The sequence below is a fragment of the Triturus cristatus genome, chromosome 1_1 (assembly GCF_964204655.1).
Source record: "Triturus cristatus chromosome 1_1, aTriCri1.1, whole genome shotgun sequence".
Classification (NCBI taxonomy): domain Eukaryota; kingdom Metazoa; phylum Chordata; class Amphibia; order Caudata; family Salamandridae; genus Triturus; species Triturus cristatus.
Window position 1 is genome coordinate 143,557,606 of NC_140579.1, and position 17,790 is coordinate 143,575,395.

The window sequence follows — 17,790 nt, forward strand, 5'->3', positions numbered from 1 at the left end:
TCCGATCTACAACATCTTTGGAATTCGTCTTGTACGTTGATGTGGGACATTGTCAAACCTGCATGGTTACGCAGGAACCATCTTTTCACCATTCATCGAGCATATTACTCACCCCTTCGTCTTTCCAAATTTACCGTGGGGAGTAGTGTGGCTTGCGCGAAATGTGGTTTGGTGGCTGCTTCTGACATTCGCATGTTCTTTGAGTGCCCGCATTTGTCCCCATTCTGGGAAGCCATTAGTAAGACTCTTTCACTTTCTGTTGGTGTTAACATTACCCTGGACCTAACATCAGTAATATTTGGTTGCTATCAAGGGGTCCCTTCCTTGGCAAAAAAGCTTATTTTTTATGCCATACTGCTTGCCAGGAGGGAGATATGCAGGAAGTGGAAGGACTCTTCATCTCCTTCTATTAATGACTGGTATGCTTCTACTCTGCTGGTCTCTAAGTTGGACCTGGCTAGAACCGGTAATCCAGATACAAGATCCTTCTGGCATCTTCTGAATTGTGTCCATTGAGTATCTGTTTTTTTATGGTTTTTTTGTTTTTCCCCCAGGTCCAATGATTAAGCCATCAATCCCATTCTGGGGGATAGTTGTTTCTTGGTGCTATGTTTAGTACCTTGGCTGGATTCTAGCAATCCTTGTTTGGTTATATATTAGTGATCATTGCTGGTTGAAACATTGTGGCTGAGGGGTGAGCTTCTCGTTCCATTACTGCCCCAACCAGTCATAGTAACTGAGGCAGCACAATGTGTGTAAACCTACAAGATTGCATATTGAAACTTGGGTGGCAGATGAGGACAAAAAAAAAAAAAAAAAAAGAGAAGGGGGAAAAAAAGAGAAAAAAAATAAAACCGAAAAAGGAAAAAAAAGAAAAAACCTAAAAAAATAAATTAAAAAAAAACAAGATCTGTGCATTTCATTAGTGAGCTGCAGGCATTACCAGTCCAGGCACCACCTTTCACCCTGACAAGTTGGTGCTTCGAATACATGCATCGTTCCTTCCAGAAGTGGTGTCACCCTTCAAATGAGCCGTCCGCCACACTCTCAGTGTTCTCCTTTCCGCCACATCCCTCTGAGGAGGAGGATGGTCCACAGATGCAATCCTATTTGGGCCTTAGTTTCTATATTGATAGGACTTAGGAGTACAGAGGGGACACTCAGCTTTTTGTCTGATTTGATGGTGTGAAGGAGGGGAAGGCAGTTCAAAAACAAAACTTATCGCAATGGATAGTTCTTTGCATCAAACTGTGTTATGTCTTGGCCAAATCGAGCGCTCCTAAGGGCCTTAGGGCTTATTCCACCACGGCAAAGGCCGCTACTATGGGCCTGACTCTGGGTGCTCCTGTTTTGGACATTTGCCAAGCTGTCATTTGGGCTTCAGTCCATACCTTCACCAGGCACTCAGCTCTCATGTCTGCAGAAATTATCATTTTACAGTACTTCTTGGTGTAAGGTCCTCTCCTCAGCCCTTTCTCCGTGTGAGGCACAGCTTTGGCAATGATTCAAAAGATGAGAAATGCGTGTGTAGAGGTATCCATCAGAAGAACAATTTACTTACCTTAATTAAAGCTGTTTTTTGTAGATACTTCATGTAACTGCAGATTCCTCACTGCTGGCCCTGCTCCCCATTATTGGGCTTTTGGGAGATGTAAACTTCCACATTAGGACACACATTGTCTAAATTCTCAATTTCGTATTTATGCTTGACGTCTGAGGGCGTGGAAAATGTCATTGAATAAACTGACTTCATTGTGCAAGGGTAGCTCCTATATATGGTTCTTTGTGAGAATGGCCAGCGGAAAATGATGGCACCACTTACTGAAGTGCAGGAACTCTTGCAGAAAGTTTCAGGATGCAGTTTTATGCCTGGAGGGGATTGGCAAGGTGACAAATCTGCAAATAGAGTATCCATCAGAAAAGGTTATACCAAAGGTAAGAAATGTGTTCAATTGAACCCTACAGCCCTGAGAGTGGGGGGTAGGACCACAGAGGTTGTATTGCTGTGGGAGTCTGGGGCCCCACAAAGCCTCAAGCAGGGTCTGTAACTTGCATGAAAGTTGAGGGCCTTTTATTAGGTATTGCCTAAGCAGCAGCACTCAGGCAAAACATGTTATGATTAACATAGAAGAGGGCTGTCAGCACATAACTTGTCATACCGCATCACCCCTTGGTATGTGAGCTGAAAAGTGTATCCTTCCACTCACGTCGCAAGAAGTCCACGTACAGCAGTGCTTGCACTGCCTCACCCTGCTCATGGAGATGCACTGGTGGAGTGAAATCAACCCATCCACCAGTACCCCCATTGTACCTGCCAGAACACCTAATGCCCCCCCCACCCTGCATTCCTTTTGTGCACACATTGCTCCCTGTTCCCCTGGACCCAGCCAGGTGCCAATACCCACTCCCATGCCCCCCCCATGCACACCTGTTTGTCTCTCCATGCTCTCCACCTCCATGCTGCCCAAGGTGTTTTCCCTCCTAGGACAGTGGTGGTAATTGCTGGTAAAATGCAGGCCCTGGCACAACAGTGGCAATCCCTGCAACATGCTGATCCTAGCACCACAGTGATTGAAATTTCTGGGAATATTCCAGCCTTGGCACAGTGGTGATAAATTCTGGCCCTATCAGAGTATTGGTAATCTCTTGAAACTCCCTCAACCTGGCACATTGGTGGTTATGCCTGGCAACATGCTGGCTCTGGCACAGCGATTGGAATTTATGGTAAAATGTGTGCCCCGGCAGTGGTAATCTCAGTAAACATGCTTGCCCTGGCACAATGGAGGTAATCGCTGGCAACATGCTGCTATGGTGGTTGTAATTCCTGTTAGAATGCTAGCCTGGCTCAATGGGGGTAGTTCCTGAATCTAGGTGGGCCCGCAAAAATGGTGGAAATCTCTGGCCGTATGCTAGCCGTGTTAGAGTCTTAGCAAATCCTGGCAACATCATCACCACAATGGTGGTCATTCCTAGTAAAATGGTGAGCTTGGCACAGTCATGGTAGTCATTGACAAAATGCGACCCTGGCACACTGGTGGTAATTCCTGGTACAATGCTACCCCCTGGCACAAAGGGTCAGATACTTGGCAATATGCTGGACCTGGCCCAGTAATGAAAATGCCTTGCGACATGCTCACTGTGACACCATGGTGGAAATTCCTGAAAATATGCTGGACCTGACATAATGGTGGTGATCCCTGGAAACATGGTGGCCCTGTTTTAGTAGTTTTAATTCCTAGTTAAATTATGGATCTGCCACAATGGTGGCAAGTCCTAGCAACATGCTGTCCCTGGCACAGTGGTAGTAATTCAAGGTAAAATGCTGACCCTGGCACCATGGTGGTAATTGCAGGCACAGTAGCAGTAATCCCTGGCAACATGCTGTTGGAAATCCCTAATAAAAAAAGGCCCTAACACAATGCTTGTAATTCCTGGTAATATGCTGGTATTTACACAAAATATCGTAAACAGAAATATCGTGGATCAAAATATTGTGTCAAGAATATCAATGACATGAATATTGTGACAGCAAGTTTCTATAGGTAAGCAACGTTTTACTATATGTAACTCCACATATGTCCCTTGACGTAGATGTGGAGTTAAGAATAATAAATCCATACTTACCTACTTGCGCTTGATGATATATATAAATATCTTCAAGGTAAGTAGATGTGGAGATAACAATAATAAATCCATACTTACCTATTTGCACTTGATGATATGTATATATATCTTCAAGGTACGTAGATGTGGAGTTAAGAATAGCAAATCTATTCTTACCTATTTGCACTTGATGATATATATATATATATATATATATATATGTATATTATCTACTGGCGGTCGCCAGTAGATAGTTATAGTTAGGACCGTGTTTTCATAGGAAATCCGCAACATTCTATTTGGAAAAACTTTGGCGCCGATTGACGAATCCTCGCGAAATTATCAAAATAGGTGGGGCGCTCCGCTCCGCTCCGCTCCTTCCCTGAAAGTCTCGGGGGGATTCGTCAAGCGGGGGCTGAGAAAAAGGGGGGGTCCCAAAACGCATTTTCCCCATGCATTTTTCCATAGGACCTTTAGTCCAAGCTACAGCCCGAACGGCTGAACAGAATTACTTGAAATTTGGCAGAGAGGTAGTCCTCAGTTCAGGGATGTGCCTTTTGCAGGTCTGGTGTAAATCTGTTCATTCGTTCCTGAGAAAATTGCAGTTAAAAGCATATATATATCTATAAGCGCGCACCGTGCGCGTACGGTAAGCATACCGTACGCGCACGGTGACGTGAGCGAGCGCAATTCTGATTGGTTGTTAGATGTCAGTAAACATTAGAATCGGTCGAAATCAGGAAGTGTCGGCCGCCATTTTGTCTCTCGCAGTCTGAGGCAATGAAAAACAAAGGGGGAAAACGTGAGAAGGGGGCAGGATGGACAGGTCCTGACCCCCTAGCCTTTGTCAGGGGGTCACTGAAGGACCCCCAATGGTTAAAAAAAAAAAAAAAATTTTTCGAAAAATCACGGGGTGCGCGCACCGTACCGTACGCGCACGGCACGAACAACGCATTGTGGGCGACAGTGAAATGTCCAGCTAACTATAACATGTGTGAAACCTATGGTTTTTTAAGTGAATTTGCAAGGTTTTTTAAATGCTAATTCCTAACTATAATGTGTGTGAAACCTATGAATTTGTACGGTTTTTTAAATGCTAAGTTATGTTTTTTTTTTTTTTTAAGTTTTTTCACCGTGCGCGCACCGTACGCGCACGGCACGAACAACGCATTGTGGGCGACCACAGCGACCACAGCGCGTGCACGGTGCGCGAAGCGCACCGTGCGCGTACGGTACGCGCATGGTGAAAAAACTTAAAAAATAAAAATAAAAATACATAACTTAGCATTTAAAAAAACCGTACAAATTCACTGAAAAAACCATAGGTTTCACACACATTATAGTTAGGAATTAGCATTTAAAAAACCTTGCAAATTCACTTAAAAAACCATAGGTTTCACACATGTTATAGTTAGCTGGACATTTCACTCGTGAAAAACCATTGAAATTCCCCCGTTATAGTTAGTGCAGGCAACTTTAACTCACGCGACCGCAATCCTCTGCTGATGACGTCAGATATTACATCACTGATGACATATGTGTCTTTCTGAAAAAAAATATTTCTAATATATGTATAGCTAAAAATTAATGGAAGAAGACATGGGTAAATAAGTGTCTAAATACAGTGATGTAATATCTGACGTCATCAGCAGAGGATTGCGGTCGCGTGAGTTATAGTTGCCTGCACTAACTATAACGGGGGAATTTCAATGGTTTTTCACGAGTGAAATGTCCAGCTAACTATAACATGTGTGAAACCTATGGTTTTTTAAGTGAATTTGCAAGGTTTTTTAAATGCTAATTCCTAACTATAATGTGTGTGAAACCTATGGTTTTTTCAGTGAATATATATATATAGATAGATATTAAAGGTACGTAGATGTGGAGTTAAGAATAGTAAATCTATACTTACCTATTTGCACTTGATGATGATATATATACATATATATATATATATATATATTCACTGAAAAAACCATAGGTTTCACACATGTTATAGTTAGCTGGACATTTTACTGATAAAAAACCAATGAAATTCCCCCGTTATAGTTACTGTAGGCAACTATAACTCACGCGACCGCAATCCTCTGCTGATGCTAATACTGTATTTAGACACTTATTTGCCCATGTCTTCTTCCATTAAATTTTAGCTATACATATATTACAAATATTTTTTTTTCATAAAGACACATATGTCATCAGCAGAGGATTACGGTCGCGTGAGTTATAGTTGCCTACAGTAACTATAACGGGGGAATTTCATTGGTTTTTTATCAGTAAAATGTCCAGCTAACTATAACATGTGTGAAACCTATGGTTTTTTCAGTGAATTTGTACGGTTTTTTAAATGCTAAGTTACTTTACGCCATTTGTGGCGTGCGCGCCCACTTAACGCAGTTCGTTCCATGCGCGCACGGTGCGCTTCGCGCACCGTGCGCGCACAGTGAGCACGCGGTGCGCTTCGCGCACCGCGTGCCCACATTACGCTAGATGGGCCATGAACGCACGATGCGCTTCGCGCACCGTGCGCACATGGAGGACATATGATGAGCAAACTCTTAAATCTGCTTTTCATTTATTTTTTTTTATTTTTTTTACCGTACGCTTACCGTAAGCTTACGGTACGCGTACCCCGTGATTTTTTTTAAAATCAATAAATGTTTTTTTTGTACTTTTCTGTCCTTCTTTGACCCCCTTACAAATGTTAGGGGGTCTGTAACTCTCCTCATTGCCCCCTTTCCTTGTTTTCTCTGTTTTTTTTCTGAGTGAAACACACAAAATGGCGGCCGCCGCTTCCTGGTTTCGGCCGATTCGAATGTTTACTAAGATCTATGGGCCAATCAGAATCTCCTTCGCGCACGCCATGTTTCTTCCGTACGCTTACCGTAAGCTTACCGTACGCGTACCCCGTGATTTTTTTTAAAAATCAATAAATGTTTGTTTTGTACTTTACAGTCCTTCTTTGACCCCCTCACAAATGTAAGGGGGTCTGTAACTCTCCTCATTGCCCCCTTTTCTTGTTTTCACTCTTTTTTTTTCAGAGTGAAACACAGAAAATGGCGGCCGCCGCTTCCTGGTTTCGGCCGATTCGAATGTTTACTAAGATCTAAGAGCCAATCAGAATCGCGCTCGCGCACGCCACCGTACGCTTACCGTAAGCGTACGGTAAGCGTACCGTAAGCGGGCTCAGATATATATATTGATTTAAAGGCTATTTTCTCAGAATCTACTGAACAGATTTACACCAAACCTACAAAAGGCACTTCCTTGACCTAGGGACTACCTCTCTGCCAAATTTTGAGTAATTCTGTTCAGCCGTTCGGGCTGTAGCTCGTTCTAAAGGTCCTATGGAAAAATGCATGGGAAAAACGCGTTTTGGGACCCCCCTTTTATCTCAGCCCCCGCTTGACGGATCCCCCCGAGACTTTCAGGGTAGGAGCGGAGCGTAGCGCCCCACCTATTTTGAGAAATTCGCGAGGATTCGTCGACCGGCGCCAAAGTTATTCAAAATAGAATGTTGAGGTTTTCCTATGGAAACGTGGTCCTAACTATAACTACCTACTGGCGACCGCCAGTAGGTAATATATATATATATATATATCTTCAAGGTACGTAGATGTGGAGTTAAGAAAAGCAAATCTATTCTTACCTATTTGCACTTGATGATATATATATATATATATATATATCGCTCCAAGTTTCACCCAGCCACTGAACTCTTATTCGACGAGTGCTGTAGTCCACTGTAAACGTGAGGGGAGATCATGTGCAAATACTCAACAACCAAAATACGGAGCACTCTCGGGACGTTTTAAAAAATAATCTGATATTTATCATAGGCTGTAAGCTGTAAAGGACACGCTGACATGGCAGTCAGAAAGACTGGTATTACACCGATAATTTGATTAGTCCTTCGTCACTGGCCATGATGAAGTGTTTCTCCAATGAAATCATCTGGGATAACATTTAAACATGCGATGTGTTTGGTGCTAAATCATTGAGCACTGAGGAAGGCTAAGAGGCCGAATACATGATTTTTGAAAACGTCCCGAGAGTGCTCCGCATTTTGGTAGCTGAATATATATATATAATGCCAACACCACCTACTGAGGTTAACAAGGACTTAATTGCAAAACGCACTTCGGACCTTACAAAAGGTAATACATTACTCGCATGGACTCAATGTCCCAGAAAGCAATGTTGTATACGCGTCGGCAAAAGAAAATAAGGTGAAAGCGAAGGGCAGGCTGCATAATACTAACCTTTGGGCAAAGCGATGTCGAGTGACTTCCCGTGCGTAGGGTACATTGGGGAACAAAATTATGCACGGCAGCCTTAGCCGTGGGGAAGAGCACCATCGCAAGCTGGGAAAAAACAGAAACCAGCTTGTGAGACTGCAGTTTTTGGACTTCCAAGAATTGAACAGTACAGCGCTTTTATGTTGATTGAGCCCCCACCAATGCCAACACCACCTACTGAGGTTAACAAGGACTTTTTAATTGCAAAACGCACTTCGGACCTTACAAAAGGTAATACATTACTCGCATGGAATCAATGTCCCAGAAAGCAATGTTGTATACGCCCACTGGAGGCGGTCATACCAATGAATAAATTATGAGCGAATTAATAATGCGAGCATTTGTTGCGTGTTTTGCTGCCCATGAGCAAGGGATTGTGATATCCTGAAGCGCGTCGGCAAAAGAAAATAATGTGAAAGCGAAGGGCAGGCTGCATAATACTAACCTTTGGGCAAAGCGATGTCGAGTGACTTCCTGTGCGTAGGGCACATTGGGGAACAATATATACATATATATAAATTCACTGAAAAAACCATAGGTTTCACACAAGTTATAGTTAGCTGTACATTTCACTCGTAAAAAACAAATGAAATTCCCCCGTTATAGTTAGTTCAGATAACTATAACTCGCGCGCCCTAATCCACTGCTGATGACGTTACATATTACATCACTCATGACATGGTCAGTGACATCACTCATGACATCACTGATGCTAATTTATGTATGTATTATTATATTTTTTATATATTTATTTTACAATAAACAACGTATTTAAAAGTTTTTTAGTTTTTTTTAGTGTTTTTCACGGTGCGCGCACAGTGCGCGCACCCCGCGATTTTTTGAAAAAAATTAAAATGTTTTTTTCTGCCTTCGGGGTCCTTCAGGGACCCCCTGACAAAGGCTAGGGGGTCAGGAACTCTCTACCCTGCCCCCTTTTCACGTTCGCCACCTTCCTTTTTCACTCTCGCACTCAAAACAAACAAAATGGCGGCCGACACTTCCTGATTTCGACCGATTCGAACGTTGGCTGACATTTAACCACCAATCAGAATTACGGTCGCGCACGTTAGGGTGCGCGCACGGTGCGCGCACGGTGCGCGGCTATAGATATTTATGTGCTTTTAAATCAATTTTCTCAGGAACTACTGAACAGATTGACTCCATATATGCAAAAGGCACTTCCCTGACCTGAGGACTACCTCTTTGCCAAATTTCAAGTAATTCTGTTCAGCCGTTCGGGCTGTACCTTCGACTAAAGGTCCGATGGGAAAATGCATGGGGAAAACGCGTTTTGGGACCCCCATTTTTCTCAGCCCCCGCTTGACGAATCCCCCCGAGACTTTCAGGGTAGGAGCTGAGCGGAGCGCCCCATTAGTTTTGAAAATTTCGCGAAGATTCGTCCACCGGCGCCAAAGTTATTCAAAATAGAATTTTGAGATTTCCTATGGAAACACGGTCCTAACTATAAGATAATATATATATATATATATAATATATATATATATCTTCAAGGTACGTAGATGTGGAGTTAAGAATAGTAAATCTATACTTACCTATTTGCACTTGATCATATATGTATATATATATATATATATCTTCAAGGTACGTAGATGTGGAGTTAGGAATAGTAATTCTATACTTACATATTTGCACTTGATGATATATATATATATCTACAAGGTACGTAGTTGTGGAGTTAAGAATAGTAAATCTATACTTACCTATTTGCACTTGATGATATATGTGCATATATATATATATCTGGCTCGGGTGCAAAAACACACTGCACTCACGGGGTGTATTGAATCCCTTTATTCAGGCACACCAATCGCGAGGACGCGTTTCGGCATTCCGCCTTCTTCCAGCTCGCGTGTGCATCAACTGACATAAGTGGGTGTGATTGCTTAAAATGTCAGAGCTGAATGCTCATTGGCCGCAGTAGCTGGTAGGGAGGTAGGGATTGGTTGCTCAATAGCCAATGTCGTGGGCCCCTCTGCTCGTACATCTCCCCATTACCGCTGGCTTGGTCCCCACATGTCAAATGTGGTCTTCAGGGCACCCCTCGTCAACCTCCGGGTTATGTCACAAAACAGCGCAGGGATCAGCATATATCCGATTGTCCTCCAGTCTGTATGACTGACGCTTTCGCAACGCTGATATTTCCGACGCCCAGTGGTGGTGCAAGACGCTGTAAAATCCTGGCTCCTCTCCCACCATTTACGCCTGCTGCACTCTTCTGACGGGTGCAATTAAAGATGGAGGTGGGTCCATTCTTAAATATCTGGCTCGGGTGCAAAAACACACTGCACTCACGGGGTGTATTGAATCCCTTTATTCAGGCACACCAATCGCGAGGACGCGTTTCGGCATTCCGCCTTCTTCCAGCTCGCGTGTGCATCAACTGACATAAGTGGGTGTGATTGCTTAAAATGTCAGAGCTGAATGCTCATTGGCCGCAGTAGCTGGTAGGGAGGTAGGGATTGGTTGCTCAATAGCCAATGTCGTGGGCCCCTCTGCTCGTACATCTCCCCATTACCGCTGGCTTGGTCCCCACATGTCAAATGTGGTCTTCAGGGCACCCCTCGTCAACCTCCGGGTTATGTCACAAAACAGCGCAGGGATCAGCATATATCCGATTGTCCTCCAGTCCGTATGACTGACGCTTTCGCAACGCTGATATTTCCGACGCCCAGTGGTGGTGCAAGACGCTGTAAAATCCTGGCTCCTCTCCCACCATTTACGCCTGCTGCACTCTTCTGACGGGTGCAATTAAAGATGGAGGTGGGTCCATTCTTAAATATCTGGCTCGGGTGCAAAAACACACTGCACTCACGGGGTGTATTGAATCCCTTTATTCAGGCACACCAATCGCGAGGACGCGTTTCGGCATTCCGCCTTCTTCCAGCTCGCGTGTGCATCAACTGACATAAGTGGGTGTGATTGCTTAAAATGTCAGAGCTGAATGCTCATTGGCCGCAGTAGCTGGTAGGGAGGTAGGGATTGGTTGCTCAATAGCCAATGTCGTGGGCCCCTCTGCTCGTACATCTCCCCATTACCGCTGGCTTGGTCCCCACATGTCAAATGTGGTCTTCAGGGCACCCCTCGTCAACCTCCGGGTTATGTCACAAAACAGCGCAGGGATCAGCATATATCCGATTGTCCTCCAGTCTGTATGACTGACGCTTTCGCAACGCTGATATTTCCGACGCCCAGTGGTGGTGCAAGACGCTGTAAAATCCTGGCTCCTCTCCCACCATTTACGCCTGCTGCACTCTTCTGACGGGTGCAATTAAAGATGGAGGTGGGTCCATTCTTAAATATCTGGCTCGGGTGCAAAAACACACTGCACTCACGGGGTGTATTGAATACCTTTATTCAGGCACACCAATCGCGAGGACGCGTTTCGGCATTCCGCCTTCTTCCAGCTCGCGTGTGCATCAACTGACATAAGTGGGTGTGATTGCTTAAAATGTCAGAGCTGAATGCTCATTGGCCGCAGTAGCTGGTAGGGAGGTAGGGATTGGTTGCTCAATAGCCAATGTCGTGGGCCCCTCTGCTCGTACATCTCCCCATTACCGCTGGCTTGGTCCCCACATGTCAAATGTGGTCTTCAGGGCACCCCTCGTCAACCTCCGGGTTATGTCACAAACCAGCGCAGGGATCAGCATATATCCGATTGTCCTCCAGTCTGTATGACTGACGCTTTCGCAACGCTGATATTTCCGACGCCCAGTGGTGGTGCAAGACGCTGTAAAATCCTGGCTCCTCTCCCACCATTTACGCCTGCTGCACTCTTCTGACGGGTGCAATTAAAGATGGAGGTGGGTCCATTCTTAAATATCTGGCTCGGGTGCAAAAACACACTGCACTCACGGGGTGTATTGAATCCCTTTATTCAGGCACACCAATCGCGAGGACGCGTTTCGGCATTCCGCCTTCTTCCAGCTCGCGTGTGCATCAACTGACATAAGTGGGTGTGATTGCTTAAAATGTCAGAGCTGAATGCTCATTGGCCGCAGTAGCTGGTAGGGAGGTAGGGATTGGTTGCTCAATAGCCAATGTCGTGGGCCCCTCTGCTCGTACATCTCCCCATTACCGCTGGCTTGGTCCCCACATGTCAAATGTGGTCTTCAGGGCACCCCTCGTCAACCTCCGGGTTATGTCACAAAACAGCGCAGGGATCAGCATATATCCGATTGTCCTCCAGTCTGTATGACTGACGCTTTCGCAACGCTGATATTTCCGACGCCCAGTGGTGGTGCAAGACGCTGTAAAATCCTGGCTCCTCTCCCACCATTTACGCCTGCTGCACTCTTCTGACGAGTGCAATTAAAGATGGAGGTGGGTCCATTCTTAAATATCTGGCTCGGGTGCAAAAACACACTGCACTCACGGGGTGTATTGAATCCCTTTATTCAGGCACACCAATCGCGAGGACGCGTTTCGGCATTCCGCCTTCTTCCAGCTCGCGTGTGCATCAACTGACATAAGTGGGTGTGATTGCTTAAAATGTCAGAGCTGAATGCTCTGACACAGCAGGCGTAAATGGTGGGAGAGGAGCCAGGATATATATATATATATATATATATATATATATATTACCTACTGGCAGTCGCCAGTAGGTAGATATAGTTAGGACCTATTTACCATAGGAAATCCGCAACATTCTATTTAGAATAACTTTGGCGCCGATTGACGAATCTTCGCAAAAGTTTCAAAACTTGTGGCCAGCTTCGGTCCGCTACTATTCTGAAAGTTTCACGGTGATTCGTCAAGCGGGGGCCGAGAAAAAAGGGGGGGCCCAAAACACGTTTTCCCAATGCAATTTCCCATAGGACCTTTAGCCGCAGCTACAGCCCGAACTGCTGAACGGAATTACACCAAATTTGGCAAAGAGGTAGTCCTTAGTTCAGACTCGTGCCTTTTGCTTAAATGGTGTAAATCCGTTCAGTAGCTCCAGAGAAAATGACAGTTAAAAGTACATATATATCTATAGCCTCGGAGGATCCGCGCATCCTGAGCGCACCTTCCCGATCACGAGCTATATTTTAATTGGCTGCCAACATTCTGAATCAGGAAGTGTTGGCAGCCATCTTGTGCCTCGGTATAACTGAGGCACAAGAAACCCCCCAAAAAATCGCAAAACGCTAAAAGGGGGCAGGGTAGAAACACTCTGACCCCCTGGGCCTGCTCAGGGGGTCCCACAAGAACCCACAAGACCCCCAAAAATTATTATTTTTTTTTTAAACTGGAGGATGCACGCAGAAAAAAAAAATAATTAAGCGCGGACTCCCGCGCTTAATTGGTATGTAGCCCCCGGTGGGGCCAAATTCCGGGGGCAATGGATTATATGTACAGGGGGGCCCCCGGGGCTTATTACAAATTGGGTGGGGGCTCTCAGGCCCCCCCAGCCCGGGGGACCGCCACCCCCGGGGCTACAAAAAATTGGGTGTGGGGGGGCTCTGAGGCCCTCCCAGCCCCGGGTACCGCCACCCTCCGGGGCTTCTAACAGATGTGGGAGGGGGGCCGTGCGGCCCCCCTCCTGGAGCCTTGTACAAGCTCTGGGGACCGCCACCCCCCAGGGCCGGCTCCTGCAGTATCCCGGGGTGCCCACCCCCAGGACACTGCTGTTTGCAGTGGCAGGGCGGGAGCCTCGCGGCTCCCACCCTGCCATTGAAAACTGCTTTGCTTCATTGAAGTGAGAGCAGGGAAAACTGCTCTCGCTTCAATGAAGCAAAGCAGATTGCTTTTCCATATGGAGAGCAGCATGTTAGCTTCTCCCCATGTGGAAAGGCAATGCCGGCTCCCGCAGGAGGCGGGGAGCCGTCTGGGACCGTGGGGGGATTGGGGACCCCCCAACGGTCCCCAACGAGAGGCCAGGCCATAAGTGGCCCGGGAGGGGGGCCACGGGGCACCCTTCCCCCATTAAGAACAAAAAAAAAATCAATGGCCGGCCCCGGGGGATGGGGTCCCTGGGGCCTTAAGTGGCCAGAGGAGGAGGGCTACGCAGCCCCCCTCCATAAAAATATTTTAAAAGTTGGCCATGCCCCGGGGGCTGGAGTCCCCGGGGCCCGGAATGGGCCCTTCCCATAAAAAAGTTTTAAAATGTTTATTTGGGGGTGAAGCCCTGGGGGATGGGGTCCCCAGGGCCACAAATAAGTAAAAGGAAGAGGGGCCACACAGCCCCCCTTTCAACAATGTTTTTTTTTTAAAAGACACGATCGTCCCTCGGCCCCGCCCCCTCACAAGCACACTCTGTTCAAAAAACCTTTGAAATTCACTGAAAAAACCATAGGTTTCAGGCCTGATATAGTTAGGAATTAGCATTTAAAAAACCTTTGAAATTCACTGACATCATCAGCAGTGGATTGCGCGCGCGCGAGATGTAGTTAGTACAACTAACTATATCGGAGGAATTTCAATGGTTGTGTACGAGTGAAATGTCCAGCTAACTATAACACCCCTAAAACCTATGGTTTTTTTAGTGAATTTCTAAGGTTTTTTAAATGCTAATTCCTAACTATATCAGGCCTGAAACCTATGTTTTTTTCAGTGAATATATATATATATATATATATATCTTCAAGGTACGTAGTTGAGGAATTAAGAATAGTAAATCTATACTTACCTATTTGCACTTGATGATATATATATATATCTTCAAGGTACATAGATGTGGAGTTAGGAATAGTAAATCTATACTTACATATTTCTACTAAACTTCTCGATATTTTGGTCCTTAATATTTTTGACACAATATTCTGTCCACACGATATTTCTCTTTACAAAATTATAACTGTGATCCAAAATGCTGGCAATGATATAGCGGTGATAATTCCCGGCGCATTGTGAGCAGCCTTGTTCTGATGGTACCAAGATGCAAATGTAAATCACTTTGAATGCATTAAAGTTAAAGCAGGATCACAGCAGAGAAAAACCAGTGAAAGTGAATATATGTAACAAGGTATGTAAGTGAGGTGGGGCCAGGTTGGGGGGGGGGGGGGGTATTTCAATGGTCAAATACGAGGGAAAAGTAATTATTTATTTAACTTTCCCTCGTCTTCGTCTGGCAAAATCCCTCCCCCTCAGCAACCCGGCCCCACCTCTCTTACCTGCACGGGCCGTGTCTGTGTGCATGCTTAGCTGAACTCTCCAAAATCCAAGAACAAAGTCGGGAGAAACATATTCCATGTAAATGGTTGTATCAGTGGCGTGCTCAGAAAGTAGGTGTTTGTGCTGTGATATACAGATTTAATTTATGATGTACTTACTTTACTATGTGGCTTTGGGGTTTGTGTCTTGTAGCTTAAACCATGCAGAGTTCTCCTGTCCTTAGAGCGCGAGGACGACAAAGAGCTTCTTTCAAACGCGTCAGAGAGAAGCCAAGCCCCGACGTACATGAGCAGCGTCCTGAGTACAGAAAGCACGTGTGCAGTCACCTGTCTGTTCTGCACAGTAAGAAAGATTAAATGTTACCAAGCTTCCATGAGTACGTCTATTCTCTGTTACTGATGGGCTGGGCAAAATGTGAAACGAGAAAGCACACGTTCCGACCCCTTGCAGAAACCTTTTCCTCACATTCTAGGGTTACTATTCTGTGTCAGTCGATGATGTCATGTTACACTGTTTAGTTACAGGCAATACTCTCCATTCACAGCGCCTCGTAGCGCTGTTGTGTGATTCATGATTAAACCTAGAGAGGTAATTATGTGAGCAAAGCGCCATTTGCAACTAATGTGGGTATTTGTCTGTCCTTTTTAGGTCAAGGACCGTCCGGTCTGCCGAAGGCAGAACCGGAAGTCGGAGATTTAATGTTTCTGAGAGTGGCTCCTTAGCCCGCCTCTCTTTTTGCCTCTCCTCCATTGGCTGGCTTCCTAAACGGAGGCGAGCCATTGGAGGAGAGAGCCGTCCCTCCAAATAGGCTCCGTCTTTTTCAGATTCGGGGGCGTTTTCCGTGCTGTTCTTTCCACTTTTTAGCCACGCCCTTTTAGAACAGCAGGAACACGCCCCCAAATCTGAAAAAATTTCGAAGCTTCCATCCGCCATTTTTTTGCTGTCGTCTGGCTATGAGGATCCATCCGTCCGGCGCCGTGTTGTTGTGCTGGTGGCGGCGCTGCCGGGGCAGGCTCCAGTTCGACGAGCAGTGATCCGCACCGTGCTTTGGACGCCTTTCCCCCTTGTCCCTTGTGCAAAGCGAATCAATGCCTTGTCGGGGCAGGGTAGTAAGCGCTATATGTGTGCCAGTGAGAGCTGCGCAGCAAGCCTCATGAGGACGCAATGCAAGTGGCACAGATGATACTGTGCGTCAAAGTTGCATGCTATTGTCTGCGTTTTGTTCGATTTCTATGTTCCGTCGTTTAAGTCATTGTTTTACTCAGTTGCTACACAGCTCGAGTACAACTTTTATGTGTAAGTGCATGTCTTGTGTTTGAGTTTCACAATTTGGTCTGGGGGCTGTTTTCAGAGCAGTATAGACCCTGCTTGACCCGTCCATGCCTTCACGACTCCATTCAAGCCACGGCCTCCTGCAGGGGGGGGGGAGGGGTGGTGTGGTTTGAGCACCTCTGCCGATGTTGTTGTTCAAATAACATGTTGTTTGCCCCACCCAAACCGCAGATGACACACAGAGAGGTAGGTGCGCGTTAGAGCGCCTGCTGAGCATCGTCGTCGATGCATTTCTACCTTTCTTCCGGGCGCCGTCCGTTCCCTGCCCCACTCCTTACATCCCTTGCCCACCCCCCCAATGTGTTTCTGAGGGATCTCGCACTATATCCAAAGAGCTGTCCTGGGTGTTTGTTTAAAACACACAAAGCCTTTGTTTGCCCTCAGTCTCAGGAGGGCAAGGGGGCGGGACAAGTGGGTGCTAGAATGGATCCGATTTCCAGGTGCTGAGCTGCGATCACACCTTCTCCGGGACTATCACCTGTTGTTTTTCCGATTCCACGTCGCCCTGAACCTCTGACAAAATACCTAGCACAAAAGGTCTGTTTCTCTTATTTTCAGAACTTCATGAAGCCGCTTTAGGCATTGAAGCTAGGGTTACCAGGTGACTCAGGGCTACCGGATGCTCTGTTTCCAGTGCCCAGTTTTCCTTTCCCAAATCATTGCTTTTAGGGGTCAGTCACATTTAACTCAACCAATCCTACAACTCTCAGAATGGAGTCTTTACTGAGGAAAGCGCAGGGCTAAAAACATCCATCCTTCCTTTTCTCCATCCTTCCTTTTCTCCATCCGTCCGTCTCTCCATCCGTCCGTCTCTCCATCCTTCCGTCTCTCCATCCTTCCGTCTCTCCATCCTTGTTCTCCCCCCTTGCACTGCAAGATATGGTATTTACGGACTTCCTGGAGGCCAGAGTCTCTGAACAAAGTCAAAGAAGCCATTAAAAAGTACATTTTTCATGTTACACAAAATGACCCTGTGATGCCCACCCCCAGATCAAGCTGATAAAGTGGGGGGGGGGGGGGTAAATGACACCCCATCGCATGGCAGCCATAATTTGAGCCACTCATGTTCCTTTCCACCTTCGACGTAAAGCACTTTTGTAAAAGCGCTATACAAATAACGGATTATTACTTTGATAAAAACAAAAGGTGCGGTGTGCAACACCTGCTTGTTTTCTGCTCATGGAAAGCAGGTGAGATTGAGCAAATAAGTGAGTTATTTAAGAATTCAAAAATGTGATGCCATGCTATAAAACAAGCACTGATAAAGCCAATAAAACTGGCATTGGCTGCCAAACTTTTGACTTTGTCAATGCATGTTTTGTTGTATCATGGATGATGTTACTATTTTCTGTAGGCCGCATATTGCTCTTGTCTATTGCGTCATTTAAATTGAGCCGCACCCAGGTGTTTATAGCCGGCAGCAATTGGGTTGTAGTTGAAGGCA

The 17,790-nt window shown here is 45.8% G+C and overlaps 1 protein-coding gene across 11 annotated transcripts in view; it reads left to right on the forward strand.

The window, feature by feature from the left end:
• The window catches only part of LOC146869855 (uncharacterized), a 164,924-nt gene extending 149,542 nt beyond the window's left edge, over window positions 1-15,382 (forward strand). For 10 of the 11 annotated variants that reach the window (XR_014967843.1, XR_014967853.1, XR_014967857.1 and 7 more), the window contains one exon: window positions 15,207-15,376. Coding sequence is in view for 2 of the 11 variants with exons in the window: in XM_085622979.1 (XP_085479105.1) it covers window positions 15,207-15,237 (31 nt within the window). In the remaining 9 variants the exon portion in view is untranslated. Of the gene's footprint in view, window positions 1-15,206 lie in introns of all 11 variants that reach the window. The other variant, XR_014967845.1, reaches the window with a different exon arrangement.
• Window positions 15,383-17,790: the final 2,408 nt, after the last annotated feature.